The 14,453-nt window shown below is 37.9% G+C and overlaps 9 protein-coding genes and 2 non-coding genes across 11 annotated transcripts; 5 read left to right on the forward strand and 6 right to left on the reverse strand.

The window, feature by feature from the left end:
* Positions 1-121: 121 nt before the first annotated feature.
* Positions 122-835, forward strand: SHR5 (Shr5p; the record flags this gene model as incomplete). Its single annotated transcript, XM_033913158.1, has 1 exon — positions 122-835. The coding sequence occupies one exon, from the start codon at positions 122-124 to the stop codon at positions 833-835; it is 714 nt and encodes a 237-aa protein (XP_033769049.1).
* A 396-nt stretch (positions 836-1,231) lies between these two features.
* ZEO1 (Zeo1p) lies at positions 1,232-1,573 on the forward strand (the record flags this gene model as incomplete). The annotated part of the gene is made up of 1 exon (XM_033913159.1): positions 1,232-1,573. One exon carries the CDS (start codon positions 1,232-1,234, stop codon positions 1,571-1,573), a length of 342 nt encoding a protein of 113 aa, XP_033769050.1.
* A 326-nt stretch (positions 1,574-1,899) lies between these two features.
* SPAR_Otrna1G lies at positions 1,900-1,971 on the reverse strand. Its single transcript has one exon. It is a non-coding gene; the product is annotated as a tRNA-Gly (tRNA).
* A 1,250-nt stretch (positions 1,972-3,221) lies between these two features.
* On the reverse strand, positions 3,222-3,674 carry INO4 (Ino4p; the record flags this gene model as incomplete). The annotated part of the gene is made up of 1 exon (XM_033913160.1): positions 3,222-3,674. The coding sequence occupies one exon, from the start codon at positions 3,672-3,674 to the stop codon at positions 3,222-3,224; it is 453 nt and encodes a 150-aa protein (XP_033769051.1).
* Positions 3,675-3,889: 215 nt separating this feature from the next.
* Positions 3,890-4,918, forward strand: SPAR_O00480 (uncharacterized protein; the record flags this gene model as incomplete). The annotated part of the gene is made up of 1 exon (XM_033913161.1): positions 3,890-4,918. The coding sequence occupies one exon, from the start codon at positions 3,890-3,892 to the stop codon at positions 4,916-4,918; it is 1,029 nt and encodes a 342-aa protein (XP_033769052.1).
* A 533-nt stretch (positions 4,919-5,451) lies between these two features.
* On the forward strand, positions 5,452-5,524 carry SPAR_Otrna2T. The gene has a single exon. It is a non-coding gene; the product is annotated as a tRNA-Thr (tRNA).
* A 266-nt stretch (positions 5,525-5,790) lies between these two features.
* Positions 5,791-7,434, reverse strand: WSC3 (Wsc3p; the record flags this gene model as incomplete). The annotated part of the gene is made up of 1 exon (XM_033913162.1): positions 5,791-7,434. The coding sequence occupies one exon, from the start codon at positions 7,432-7,434 to the stop codon at positions 5,791-5,793; it is 1,644 nt and encodes a 547-aa protein (XP_033769053.1).
* A 611-nt stretch (positions 7,435-8,045) lies between these two features.
* NDJ1 (Ndj1p) lies at positions 8,046-9,104 on the reverse strand (the record flags this gene model as incomplete). The annotated part of the gene is made up of 1 exon (XM_033913163.1): positions 8,046-9,104. The coding sequence occupies one exon, from the start codon at positions 9,102-9,104 to the stop codon at positions 8,046-8,048; it is 1,059 nt and encodes a 352-aa protein (XP_033769054.1).
* A 603-nt stretch (positions 9,105-9,707) lies between these two features.
* ITR2 (myo-inositol transporter ITR2) lies at positions 9,708-11,537 on the forward strand (the record flags this gene model as incomplete). The annotated part of the gene is made up of 1 exon (XM_033913164.1): positions 9,708-11,537. The coding sequence occupies one exon, from the start codon at positions 9,708-9,710 to the stop codon at positions 11,535-11,537; it is 1,830 nt and encodes a 609-aa protein (XP_033769055.1).
* A 185-nt stretch (positions 11,538-11,722) lies between these two features.
* TPT1 (tRNA 2'-phosphotransferase) lies at positions 11,723-12,415 on the reverse strand (the record flags this gene model as incomplete). Its single annotated transcript, XM_033913165.1, has 1 exon — positions 11,723-12,415. The coding sequence occupies one exon, from the start codon at positions 12,413-12,415 to the stop codon at positions 11,723-11,725; it is 693 nt and encodes a 230-aa protein (XP_033769056.1).
* Positions 12,416-12,710: 295 nt separating this feature from the next.
* Positions 12,711-13,649, reverse strand: IZH4 (Izh4p; the record flags this gene model as incomplete). Its single annotated transcript, XM_033913166.1, has 1 exon — positions 12,711-13,649. One exon carries the CDS (start codon positions 13,647-13,649, stop codon positions 12,711-12,713), a length of 939 nt encoding a protein of 312 aa, XP_033769057.1.
* Between the last annotated feature and the right edge of the window lie 804 nt (positions 13,650-14,453).

Below are 14,453 nucleotides of genomic sequence, written 5' to 3' on the forward strand. Positions count from 1 at the left end.
CTGGTTTTGAGACCATTTCCACTTTAAAGTGCGGTGAAAAAGATATATATTAACTGAGGGGAGGAGGGAACAAGAAGAAAACTAGATACCATACGATAATATTCCATCTACCCCTTACTAGATGAGCGATAGCCATCACAAGGAAGAGGATAACTCAAGTACGAGCGAAAGGGCGTTGTTTTTTAATTACCATGAGTTTTCGTATTCATTCTATGAAGACCTCGGCTCCGAAGACGCTAAACCCACAGAGCACGACGAAGACCACAAATTGTGCATAACACATTTCCCGAATGTTTACGCTGCTCGGGGCTCGGCCGAATTCCAGGTGACCCGGGTGGTACGAGTTCCCCGGCGATTCGATGAGTGTCGTACCAGCCTTGAAACGCCACAATTTAGTACGCAGCTTCCCGGAAGCGAGCCGGCGGCAATCGTCGGTGACGACGGCAGTCGCTTTGCGCGGTGCGGACGTTACGACACTGGGGGTCACGTGTTTGGCTGCTCCTCTGTGTCGCCTCTCTCGGAACACCTTAGTGCGGCAGAGCTCGCAGAAGTGGTGCACCGGGTAAACGGATTTTTGCTGCGAGAGGAAGGTAAGGTGTACGGGTGGTGTAATCTGTGTGGCCTAGTGTTCGATATGCTTACGGGCGGTCTGTGGAGCTGGGTTTTGGGGCCCCTTCTTTCTAGACTTGTGTTTCAGGAGTCTCTCGCGTTAGAGCAGTACGTGGCGCAGCTAAACTCGCCGGGAGGCCTGCTTCACGAGCGCGGTGTGCGCCTAGTCTTGCCCCGACGGTCCGGGTGCCTATCCTTAGATTTCGTCGTGCCCGGACCCAAATAGTTAAACATGTGGTTTGTGGGTGCATCAGGGCTTTATCGTGTTTTATATCGATGGCGGTTTGCGCCTCCAGTGTATTTTTGTATATCCTATTAAGGTTTCTTACCTAATTTTATCTTTATCACCTTTAGTTAATGCTGGTTTGCTCTGTTTCTGTTGCTTTCTGTGCGGTTCTCCTCTTCTCTTGTTTCTTCGTGTTGTCCCCCATCGCCGATGGGCGTATATATAGAGCGAGTTTTTACGTCGAAGATCATCTCATTTTGTTTGATAACCTTTCTTCTTTCACACTTTTTATTAGTATTTCCGCTTATCTTTTAATTCTTTTCGACCGCTTTTTATTCTAGTACACTAAAAGTTCAAGTTAAAAAACACACGAAACTACATTCACATCAAATAAAAATGTCTGAAATTCAAAACAAAGCTGAAACTGCCGCCCAAGATGCCCAACAAAAGTTGGAAGAAACCAAAGAATCTTTACAAAACAAGGGCCAAGAAGTAAAGGAACAAGCCGAAGCTTCTATTGATAACCTGAAGAATGAAGCCACTCCAGAAGCCGAACAGGTGAAGAAGGAAGAACAAAACATTGCTGACGGTGTCGAACAAAAGAAGACAGAAGCTGCCAACAAAGTTGAAGAAACTAAGAAACAAGCTTCCGCTGCTGTCAGCGAGAAGAAGGAAACCAAGAAGGAGGGCGGTTTCTTGAAGAAATTGAACCGTAAGATTGCCTCTATTTTCAACTAGTCTCACTCAAATGGAACTGCACTTTACTAGAAAAAAATTTTTTTTTTCTTTTTTTAAAGAGCGGAAAGAAAATGCTGTTTATTCTGAACCTTTTTACTCAAATTTTTTCTTAATTGTATCTATCTAATAACTAATTAATATAATAATAATAATAATAATAATAATAATAATAATAATAATAATAATAATAATAATAGTAATAATAATAATATCAATAATAGTAATAATAATAGTGGAGCCACAAAAAAAAGCTGGGAGAGTGACGTCGGCGGTTATTTCACCCCTCCGAGGAAAAACACATATGATAAGACAGCGTGTAAAAAATATGAGCGGTACGAGAATCGAACCCGTGTCCCCACCTTGGAAGGGTGGGATGATAACCACTACACTAACCGCCCAGATAATCTGATATCATCTTGGTGAAGAGATCTGGGTCACATTAGGTATCCACATGTTCGCCAACTTACCCAACCCTAGTTTAAAAATATTGTTGTTGGAACGAGTAGTAATTAATAGTGACATGAATTGCAATGGTGACTTTTTAAATGCTTGCATCGTATATTAATGTGCACCTCGTATACGTTTAGGTGTGATTGCACCTATTGCAGAGGGAATGTTAAACGAGAAGCTCAGACAAATACTGAAGCTGAGTTAAAGATCTATTAGTTGAACATGATATGGTAAGTACATATATGAGGAATAAGAGTCATCACATCAATGTATAGTAACTACCGGAATCACTATTATATTGGTCATACTTAATATGATTAATCGGCTTGTGTTTTATACACCTCTCTTATACATAGTATAAGAAGATTGTTGGAATGAAATTCTAATATCATCTATTCAGTAGCACTCATGTTACTACTATATTATCACATGCGGCGTAAGAGGATGGCATAAAGATTGATAAACTGTCGTCCAATCTAATGGAAGCTGAAATGCAAGGATTGATAATGTAATAGGAAAATGAATGACAACATATAAAAGGAAAGAAAATAAATATTTATTACGTAGAACTATCGATTCCCTTTTGTCGATCCCTATATCCTCGAGGAGTACTTCTAGTATATCCTGTATACCCAATATTATAGCCTTTAGTAACAATGGAATCCCAACAATTATCTAATTATTCACCCAATTCTCAAAGATCCATACTTATTTCTTCATTAATACTATTATTAACCTCTAATTATCAACAGTATTATTATTTTTTCTTCCATTTTATATGTTGTCGTTCATTGTTCTATTACATTATCAATCCTTGCCTTTCAGCTTCCACTAAATTTGATGACTGTCTCTCAATTTTTATGTCACCTTCTCACTCCGTATATGATAACATACTAGTAACATGAATACTAATCGATAGATGATAGTTGGCTTTTATTCCATCAATATTAAGTTAAACACTATATATTAAATATATATATATATTGGCCCACTCTATAGATGGAGGAAATCACAACTAGTAGCGTATGTATATCATTGCTGCTGCCGCTGCTGCTGCTGCTGCTGCTGCTGCTGCTGCTGTTGCCTCATCTTTGTAGCAAAGGCACCTCGCCCCCTCTCTAAAGTGAAGGAAGGATACGAAAAGGATACCTTCTTTACTCCTTTCGCTGATATTACTCACTTTATTCGGCTTCTTGCATCACTTACCAGTTTGTTCATCACCCAACTCCCAAATCAACTCCTTCGGTACTAAATCCAAGATGTTCCCGTCCTGTTGTTGTTCAGTGCCGTAGCTGCTGCTGCCAGTTCTTGCTTTATGCTTAGCTATGATTTGCTTCCTCAGCTTTTCATTCCTTTCATAAAGCCAACTTAAATAACTTAAGCTTTTCAAGTATATGATTAGTTCTGATCGACTTTCTTGGGGTTGTAAGTCGGGCACTACGGCCACCAGTTCGTCAAATATTGCTCTTTCCAATTCCCTTCTTTTTTTTTCTGACGACACATGATTTATACGTATTTGACCATCGGTCAACTTATTAATCTTCTTGGATCTGCGTTTCCTTTTCTTCACATTAGTCAGTTCGCCCTTTACTTCTTTAATCTCGGATAGTTCCGGTTGTATTGTTTGTATTTCCTTAATATCGTTCGTCATTATTGCTTTTCTCTTTTAGTTCAAGCCGCCCTCTTAACTCTACATCAATCTTATCTTGATGGCTTTGAAATTTCATAACCGCAGTCGCGTCTCTCTGCCTTTGAAGTGAGAAAAACATGTGAATATTCTGTTTGGTACGTAATACGCTCTTACAAACAAGCCAAGAAAAGGAAGAAAGCCAATCTATTACTAAACAAAGACATTGCTTTACAATAATGCAATATAGTTCGAGGTTCCTAGAATTGAATATCCCGGATTCATTTCTCAATATTAATAAGATTCCTGATGCTACCAAATTTATTACAGCCACTTATATATGTTTAACAGCGACTCTTTTCTGTATAAGGAGATCCTTGTACAACAAGTTAATTCTTGAAGACCCCAATGTGGACTACAACTTGATCACTTCGCCTATTCTGCAAATGGTACCTTCGCATATTTGGAGGTATCCTACATCATTGGTTCTATCAAACTTCATCGACACTAAAGTTTGGAAAGTGGTAGTGAACTTATTGAATTTAATTATTGGTGGATCCTTTATCGAACGCAATTGGAACTCTTCCAAAGAAATGTTTAAATTTATCATAGTTTTAGGTTCTCTGACAAATCTTCTGATCATCGTGTTGACCTTGTTACTATCATTCCTCTCCAATAGAGTAAGACTGGATATTCCCTTAGACGGGAACTATACAATTTTGATCGGTTTCCCTATAATCTATAGACAGTTACTACCTGAAACAACTATAGTCAATCTGAAGACACCTCAATTTTTAGCAAAAAACTTTAGGTTCAAGTTACTACCTATTTTTGTTATGTTCACTATGACAGTAACTCAAATAATATGGTTTCATCATTTTGCCCAATTGTTCTCCATTTGGGTTACATTTTTTGCTAGTTGGTCATACTTGAGATTCTTCCAGAAGCTTGCACCATTGAATTGTCCGTCTTTGCCAACAACTAGTTCTCAAGATGGTCAGGAAATACTGGTTGGCGATGCATCTGATACTTTTCAATTGATTTACTTCTTTCCCGATCTGATTAAGCCTATTTTAAGGCCGATCTTCAATTTCATTTATGATGTAGTTGTTGTAAAATTTAAAGTCATTAAACCTTTTCATGATATAGATATCGATATTGGAAATTCCATCGCAGAAAGTAGAGGTGCCAAAAAGATCACAACTGTAGAAGAAAGACGAAGACAGCTAGCTTTACAAGTTTTGGAGGAACGTATGGAGAATCCTTGATGCATGAGGTTTATATAACTCAAAATATGTTATATCATAATAAATTTCGGTTTAATTTAATGGGCATTGTTGGTATTCCGGTTTTTTTGAAGGCAATGGGATTTTGTATAGAGAATATACCGGCAGTTCTACTCGAGGAAATAGAAACCCACATATTGCCTGACATTAATAATTCTACATAGTATTACAATTCCTCTTTTCATCTTCTCGTACATTGGCATTCATTACGCTATTACTGAGAATCATGTGAATAATTGGATAATTGTTGGGATTCGATTGTTGTTAAAGGCTATATATAATATTAGGTATACAGAATATACTGGAAGTTCACCTCGCGGATACTGGAATCCACAAAAGGGGAATCAACAATTGTACATAATAATATTATTATTCCTTCTTCCATTTTATAGGTTGTCGTTCATTATCCTTTTTCATTATCAATTCTTGCGTTTGAGCTTCCATTGAATTGGACGACTGTTTCTTAATCTTTATGCTCTTGTTTTTCTTCAAACTCCGCAGTTTCCAGAAATACAGCTTCTATGGCCAAGTTGGTAAGGCGCCACACTAGTAATGTGGAGATCATCGGTTCAACTCCGATTGGAAGCATTTTTTTGGTTACGACAGAGAAAATTGTTTAGATTTTGTTACTGCAAATCGCATTTTGAAGTCTAATTAACCAACTCCAGAAATTTAAATCAAATTTAAAAACTAAACATTATTGTTCCTTTTTCCTAGGAGCTAAAGCTACAAAAGTAGTAAGTTATTTAGAGATTAAGGTATCAAGTATAAAATGATAGGCTTTGGTGAGTGAGAAGGCTCCGTCCAGCAGAACCAATTGATTACCTCTAACATTGAAAATTTACAAAGTGTTTTCACGCTCGATTATGAGATACGGTACTAGACAACTCAGGATTATCAGGATTTACCACTTGCAATGGTCCGCTCATCATCATGTCGGGTAAAGAATTGGCACTGAACCTTTCATTTGCACTATTCAAAGTATTTGCCTCTTCAAATACTGTCGATGGAAGGTACTGTTTCTGAACCGTAGTATCTTGTAAACCAGCCAAGTTATTTATAATGCTTCCACTAGTGTTTGAACCAGGACTACTATAATTTGCACCATTACCCATGGACAAACCATACATATTACTCGTACCAATAGAAGCTGCTGTGTTACCCCTAGAATGTCTCATCCAATTTGTTGTACCAGAGGAGGGAGGGGGTCTTATTGGATTGGCATCCTCATCACCAAACGAGTAGGGTTGGTAATGTTTCGTTTCCTCTAAGTCTAATTGATCCTCCGATTTCCGTCTTCTCCAAATCAGGAATAGTAAAATCAATATAATAAAAATCACACCAAACACAACACCAATAACGATGCCGGCAATGGCTCCGCCACTTAGACGCCGTTCAGAATTCGAATTAGATTTATTACTCAGGGAGTCTGCAGTAGCTACTGCAGAGGTTCTTTCAACTACAGATGTCCTCGTGACAAATATTGTTTCTTGATGTTGATCAGAAGTACTCACAATGGCTTTTGTAACCACACTAGTTACTAGTTCAACCGAGGTAACTATTGGTATCGTCGACGATGTGCTGAGAGCCACTGAGGCCACTTTTGAAGTTGATAGTGTGCTACTGCTCGAGGACCTTGGCATCAAGGTGGAAGAGGGTGAAGAAAAACGGCTATCGACTGTAGCAGGCTCAGAGGAGGACGATGTAATGAGCGAGGAGGTGGGTGTAACAGAGGAGGTAGAGGAGGTAGTGGGGGAGATAGTGGAGGAGATAGTGGAGGAGATAGTGGAGGAGATAGTGGAGGAGATAGTGGAGGAAGTAGTGGAGGAAGTAGTGGAGGAAGTAGTGGAGGAAGTAGAGGTAGTAGAAGTAGTAGAGGTAGTAGAGGTAGTAGAGGTAGTAGAGGTAGTGGAGGTAGTAGAAGTAGCGGATGTAGAGGTAGTTGTTGTTGGCATTGTTACGGAAGTTTTTATATCCAATGACGTTCTCTTGGAAGTTGAAGAAATTTGTGTGGAGGACCATAAATGAGTGGATGAAGAAACATAAGAAGTGCTAAACCCTTCCATGGACGAGGAGGATTCAGCCGATGAAATAGAAATCGCTGCATTCACGTATAAGTTCATGTACGATGATCCACCACACATTTGATAGGGCCAGCCTGAGCATTTAGATCCACAGTTTGAATCTGTTGATTTGGCCAAAGAGCTCAAAAAGCTTACCGAATTTCCGCAGTAACAATCTGTTCCATTAAATAATGCTACCACAGCTGACTCAGGGCACTCATTTTGACAATATGAAACTGATTGATATATGTATGAGATTTTGAGAGAAAGTCCAGCAGACTGAATATCTTCGGCACTATAACAGCCTTCATAGTTAAAATCAGCACTGACTAGTCCTATCAGGGATTGAAAAAGCAAACTTAAAAATATAAATGAGATATAGTCGAACTTAATAATTTTTCTATTCGATAATTTCGCAAACCATACTCTTCCCATTTTATATTGTCTTCAGCTAAAAGAAACAAATTATACTGACATGAATTTCATATGATGCACAAAGAAAAAAGCTCACCTTATATTTTCTCGAGGATTATCACTAATCTTGACGAACAATAGAATATAAGTATGACGAGCGATCAAAAAACTTTTTTATAGCAAATACTTTGGAAAAAAAGAGTTTATAAAGAATGCAATTGTTTTTATTGAAGTATAAAAAAAATCAATATCCAAAACCTAGTATGCTATTTCAGGCAATGAAGTAAAACGATAATCCTGGTCTGCAGTATACCGCTTACGCTAAAAAGCTTTTTAAGATTTGTGCGGAGGCATAATTACATTTTTTATAATAAAGAAAAAACATTCTCGAGTGGCTAAAATAAGAAGTTTGCCCGGATCTGAAAGGAGAGCGGGATGACGTAAAAATTCTTGAATTTGGAAAAATGCATTCATAGTAACGGACCGGCTCGTAAAATTAGGTTCAAATATTCATTAATAAAAAGGCAAAATGAAAGAACTTTTCGCATTAACCAAGAATCAGTGTATGCTCTTTTAAGCACGGCAAAAAAGAAACCGTTTTTTGATTCAGCCACAATATAGATAGCCCCCTCTTAGCAATTCGGAATCTCATCAGTAAAACATTGCAGTATCGCTGAGAAAATGAAAAACATTAGTTTCTTTACTATTTCATCATTTGAATGGTCCTCCAATACCAAAAGATGTGCTGGCCTAACAAAAGATTTTAACCGCTCACTTGTGATTTTATCTGACATATGCACAATGCCATTAGTAAAAATTAAAATACCGTTTTGGGAATCCAGCCATAACCCAAAATTCAGTTCATAGTTTCGGGTTTCTCTGAAAACGTCAAAGAGACTCAAGGAATTTTTATCAAGTAAAATTGTTGTGAATTCATCGACCGAACAATTGCATGAGTGTTGGAATGTAAAATACTTTTGTGTTAGCTTCATTGCGAGTTTTGTCAAAACATTGGGGATGCTCAGATGAACTGTAGTATCCGGCTGAGTTAATTCTAACCATTGTTGCCACTTGGCCAACAAGTCTTGTAAAATGAGCTCATTGAATGACTCAATGAGTTTCGACCAGTTAGCATAAATTTTAGTGAAATCCTTTTCTGGGCCGAATTTGGTTAAAACGGTTTCAAAGCGATTTGCATATTCCAAAATCAGCTTGTAGGTTTTGGAGTTGGGTTTGTCGAAGGAACAAATCCTAGGTATAATAGACATCCTTAGTAATTGACTATTGTAGCAGGAGCCTTTAGAATTGGCCACGTTGACTAAGGTAGTATCACTATCGCTCCGATTATCCCCTTCCTTATTCCTTCTGAATTGGAAATAATGTACGAAATCCTTCTGAACCAAGGAAATCAGTTGACAATCTTTAAATATTTGCAGTGGGTGATGACATTTTGTAGAGTCCCGCAATTCCGTAACCAGATCGACTTGATTTAAACAGTATAAAACAAATACGTAGCTCTTATGATCTCTAAACGTTGGTGGGCAAATATTCGACATAAAGCCTTTCAGTGGCAAACAATCAAGTTCCACCCGAAGATTATGTAACTTTAAGTCCTGGACTTCAGTACAATTTCCGCACGATGACGCCACTGGCTGCAGCGAAATACTCGCTAACCTCTTATCCTTACTCATCAGACTGTTTCTACTTGTATTCTCATCCTAAGTTGTATCTTTTATAGTTCATAACAGTATTTGATATATCCATGTAAAATAGCCGCCGAACTTCTAAACAGATATCATCACTAGTTACGAACCGGATATAAATCTTTCCGTTAGTAACGGCTACTCTCTACTACAAAACGGCGGTTAACACTATCTTACTAATTTATTTAGCACATAAATTACTTCGATTGGCATACAATTACATCCAGGTATTCAGCTCGAATTACCGTTCCGGAACCTTTCTCTTTTTGTTTCCTCTTTTACTATCAGAGCTTTAAAATTGTGTTCAAAAACCCGCTTTATTAAAAAACATCACCAAAAAAATTTCCAAAACCGCTCGTTTTACCATTAAAATGTTTACAATCATGTGAAGCAAAGTTATTCCGTGTCTCTCGCCTAACAGAACGTAACCATTAAAACATACGTTAATATAGGGTACGAAAAAATACAGGAAATATACCAGTAAATTCATATTGTCGTTCGCTAAGAAAACAGTAACGAGAACAAAAACAAAAATAAGAAAAGAGGTAGGACGCAGTAAAAGCAAGAAAACTGCTTTTTTTCATAGCTGGAATGAAGAATTCGATAGCTGCTAGTTCTAGATGGACCAAGAGTCGTTTCTCTCACTTCTTGCCCTCGTCCACTGATAACAGTGATACGGGGGCCACCTCAACTGATCAATCTTCTACACAGGGAGAGGAATTGCACCATAGGAAGCACCGCGAAGAAGACAATGAAGGTGAGAAACCAAAAAAGTCCCCCGTATCCACCTCTACGATGCAAATACAAACTGGACAAGATGAAGACGAAGATGATGGCCGGATTGTTATTAAACCGGTTAACGATGAAGATGATACATCAGTGATCATAACGTTTAATCAATCAATCTCCCCTTTTATCATCACTCTGACATTCGTTGCGTCCATTTCCGGATTCATGTTCGGTTATGATACTGGTTACATATCGAGTGCGCTAATTTCTATTAATAAGGACTTAGACAACAAAGTGTTGACTTATGGAGAAAAAGAAATAATTACGGCCGCCACATCATTGGGCGCTCTGATTACAAGTGTGGGCGCTGGTACTGCTGCCGATGTGTTCGGGAGAAGACCATGTTTAATGTTTTCCAATCTTATGTTTTTGATCGGGGCAATTCTACAAATCACCGCCCATAGATTTTGGCAAATGGCTGCAGGTAGGTTGATTATGGGTTTCGGGGTCGGTATTGGCTCTTTAATCTCTCCTCTTTTTATCAGCGAAATCGCGCCTAAGATGATCAGAGGTAGGTTGACCGTCATAAATTCTCTATGGCTGACCGGTGGTCAATTGATTGCTTACGGTTGTGGTGCAGGTCTTAACCACGTCAAAAATGGTTGGAGAATCTTGGTTGGTTTATCCTTAATACCTACTGTTTTGCAGTTTTCATTTTTCTGTTTTTTGCCAGACACACCAAGATACTACGTTATGAAAGGCGATTTAGAGAGCGCTAAAATGGTTCTCAAACGAAGTTATGTAAATACTGAAGATGAAATAATCGACCAAAAAGTTGACGAGTTGGCTAGCTTAAATCAATCGATACCAGGAAAAAACCCAATATCAAAATTCTGGAATATGGTCAAGGAATTGCACACGGTACCTTCAAATTTCAGAGCCTTGATTATTGGGTGTGGTCTACAAGCAATTCAACAGTTTACAGGTTGGAATTCTTTGATGTATTTTTCAGGTACGATATTTGAAACTGTGGGGTTCAAAAACTCGTCTGCCGTCTCTATTATTGTTTCAGGTACTAATTTTGTTTTCACATTAATAGCATTTTTCTGCATTGATAAAATCGGCCGTAGATATATTTTACTGATTGGACTACCTGGTATGACCGTGGCATTGGTAATTTGTGCTATAGCATTTCATTTCTTAGGTATCAAGTTCAATGGTGCTAGTGCAGTAGTGGCATCTAATGGATTTTCATCTTGGGGGATTGTCATTATCATTTTTATCATCGTGTATGCGGCATTTTATGCCCTGGGTATCGGTACTGTTCCATGGCAACAATCGGAATTATTTCCACAAAACGTGAGAGGTGTAGGGACCTCCTATGCTACTGCTACCAACTGGGCAGGCTCTTTGGTCATTGCATCTACATTCCTGACCATGTTGCAAAATATTACCCCAACGGGTACATTTTCATTCTTTGCTGGCGTGGCATGCTTATCGACCATTTTTTGTTACTTTTGTTATCCAGAGCTATCAGGATTGGAGTTGGAAGAAGTTCAAACAATTTTAAAGGACGGATTCAATATCAAAGCTTCTAAAGCTCTGGCCAAAAAGAGGAAACAACAAGTGGCTGAAGGTGCTGCCCATCACAAACTAAAATTCGAACCTACTCAGGAAATCGTGGAAAGTTAAAGTGCTAGACCAAAAAAAATTTACAAAAACAGAAAAAGAAGAAAGATATCAAAGGGAGAAATTCATGTTATTCTAATTTAACAAGCTTTTTATTTAAATATGAAAATAAGTAAGGGCGAAGTAGTACAAAATATAGATATGAGAATACAAATAAAAATTCATAAAAGCTGAGCTTCTTGATGAAGTTACATTTTTTCGAGCGGTATATTTCTTTCGTGTAAAATTCTTCTTAACGTATCTAAATTTTTTTCGTCCTTCAGGTTTTCTTTCACTACGACTTTTTCGATCAATTGAATAGGGATACTGCTGCTTAAGTAAACATTGTTGAGCGATCTGAACAGCTTCAAAGTTTGAAAGAATAAAGGAGAACGGAGGTCAATAAAAATATAAACGCTACTTGAAGAACGCATTCCACTGATAACTCCCTTTGCGTGTAACATCCCCGGTGACAAATGGACATGATTTCTACTCATTGGTGATATTGCGCCTGACTCAATAATCTTTATGGTAGATTGAAGATTCGTTCCATGAATCAGTTCCTGCGGTAGCTGTGATGCTTCAGTAATTGGTACAAGAACCTCATCTGATGGTTGAATAGATTTGATTGAATGTCCCTGGGTAGCACAGATCCATTCTTCGCCCGCTCCTGACGTTTTTATATGGAAGCGTTGTTTGTCATTTTCCTTTACAATGCGATGAATATCATCCACTGTACACTTGTGAGTTTTCAATCTATTATGGGTCAATAGTTCTTTCACTGGTGTATAACCGTTTGAGTCAATCGTCAAGTTCTCCTTCACTGCTGCATGTCGAAGCAGATATGATAAGGCTTTGGAAAGGTGTATGTCTCTTTTATCTTTTTGCACTACTTGTGTCATTATCGGGTCCCCTCTCGATCAGCCATTTTGCACAATTCTGTAATAACGTATTGTGCATTTTGCTATTATCTTGATGAGTTTTTTTCTCGCGTCGTGTGTCAGTAAAAAAAAATTTCACGAGGACAGAATAAAATGGGCAAGAACCGCAGGATACTTGGAAGTTAAAATATCAAGGAGAATACAACTACAATAAACACTTTAAAAGGGGAAATACTTTCCTTCCCATTCTTGAATTATTTTTTATTTTATTTTGTCTTATTTATTTGTTTATTTATTATGTGATCACCACCAGAGACTAAGACTTGAAATTAATTAATTCGGGCTGATTCAAACTAGAATGCATCAAAATATAAGATTGAATCAAAATGAAAAAATGGTAAAAGGCCGTACCGGAAATCACGAGATGGAAAAGGTACTCTGAATGATTCCAGCCTTCTTCCTTTTTATTTCGTCTGAACAACGATTCTGGGAATCTGGTAACGTAAATTATGGATGCTGAGACCAAAGCAACAAGTTCCCATGTAATGGCGTCCACTTTTATTCTCTCTTTCAGATTTTCTAGTCCATCAAACGTGATGATTGCGGTTAATAGTGGCAAAGAACAACAAACCACTGACACCGAAATGAAGAAAACCGTTTTATTGAATCTTTTGGAGGAAATGAGTTTATCAGTCAATATGAAAAAGTATGCCACCAGCCCTATGAAATTCATTAGAAGAGTAAAAATTTTGAAGAAAAACACATAATCGTAGAACAGATAATAAAGGATTGTAATTTGTGATGATATTAATAGGTTGATGTTCGATAAATATGAAAACTTCTGCCAATGCTCGAGATGTTGCTGCAAAGAAATGTTTTTGATAAAATGATAAACGAAATGTACCATACAAAAGACGAAAACATTCAATAAATAGAAATTGAATACGATGTAGTCCGTCATTGTAGTAGTGGTTGGGAACAAAGGTATCAAGTAAAAGTCCGTAAAAAATATTAGGAGACAAAAGGACAGCATAGAACCTAAGAGGTATATCAGTGCTACTAGTGACTCGTTCCTACTGGATTTATTTTTGTACTGTTTTTGCAATTTGGCCAAGTCATGGAATGGAAAACCTTTCTTTGTTTCTTTTGTTTCTGCATCCACATTCGGATTAGTCTCCCTAGTGTCATTGCTATCCTTTCCAGTGGTCGCCTTGCATTTGGCTGGGCCTTGCTCTACTGTAGTCAACGAAGCCATACTGCCAATATATATACCTTTATACCAATATTATATGCGCTGACAAGAACTTTAAGAAATTAATCTCCTTTTCTCCTTTTTTTTTTCACTTTTATTTTACTTTTGCATCTATATATCCGGACCATATATATGAGTGTAAATCATTTAGCTGTTGACACCATTGAGTATTTACAATTAAAACCAATTGAGCTCAACAGGCTTGCGTTGAATAATGTTGAGCTGCCCAACGAGCCCTTTTCTCGCGGAGTGCTGTCCGAGTTATCCGAGTTTTTATACGGGCAGAACTACCGCCCTTGGAGTATACAGAAGAATAGACCGGCTGTTCACTCCGTATCCTGCTTTTCTAGCTCTTGGCTTTTTGCGGTCCCATGTCAGCCTTCGCTTTTATTTGCCCTTGCATGCATACGAATATGTCTCTTATGTAAACTATAATAGCTGATACTATTCCTACATATGCGTATCTAAAATAGCTATTAACGAAAACGAAAGCCCAATTTTTTGTAGAGTTTCAGGGTAACACACGGAATAATCATTTTTCCCTGGAGATAAATACAAGTGGTAACGTCTATAGTCTCTGATCCTCTTGTTGATCGCCTGTCTCTACCCTTACTTCTTGTTACTTGAAGGAACGCATACAACAAGTCGTTTTACTATCAAAAACCATTCGAGTTCGCTATTTCCGACAAGCATATAAGAACAATTATGACTGAAAGAATACCGTAGCAATGACGGCTGTCATGTTTCGAATGCGAAAAGCCCAAGACTCAAGCAAATAAGGTGTCAATGCCAAAATATGTCTAGAGG

The sequence above is a fragment of the Saccharomyces paradoxus genome, chromosome XV (assembly GCF_002079055.1).
Source record: "Saccharomyces paradoxus chromosome XV, complete sequence".
NCBI classification, from domain to species: Eukaryota; Fungi; Ascomycota; class Saccharomycetes; order Saccharomycetales; family Saccharomycetaceae; genus Saccharomyces; species Saccharomyces paradoxus.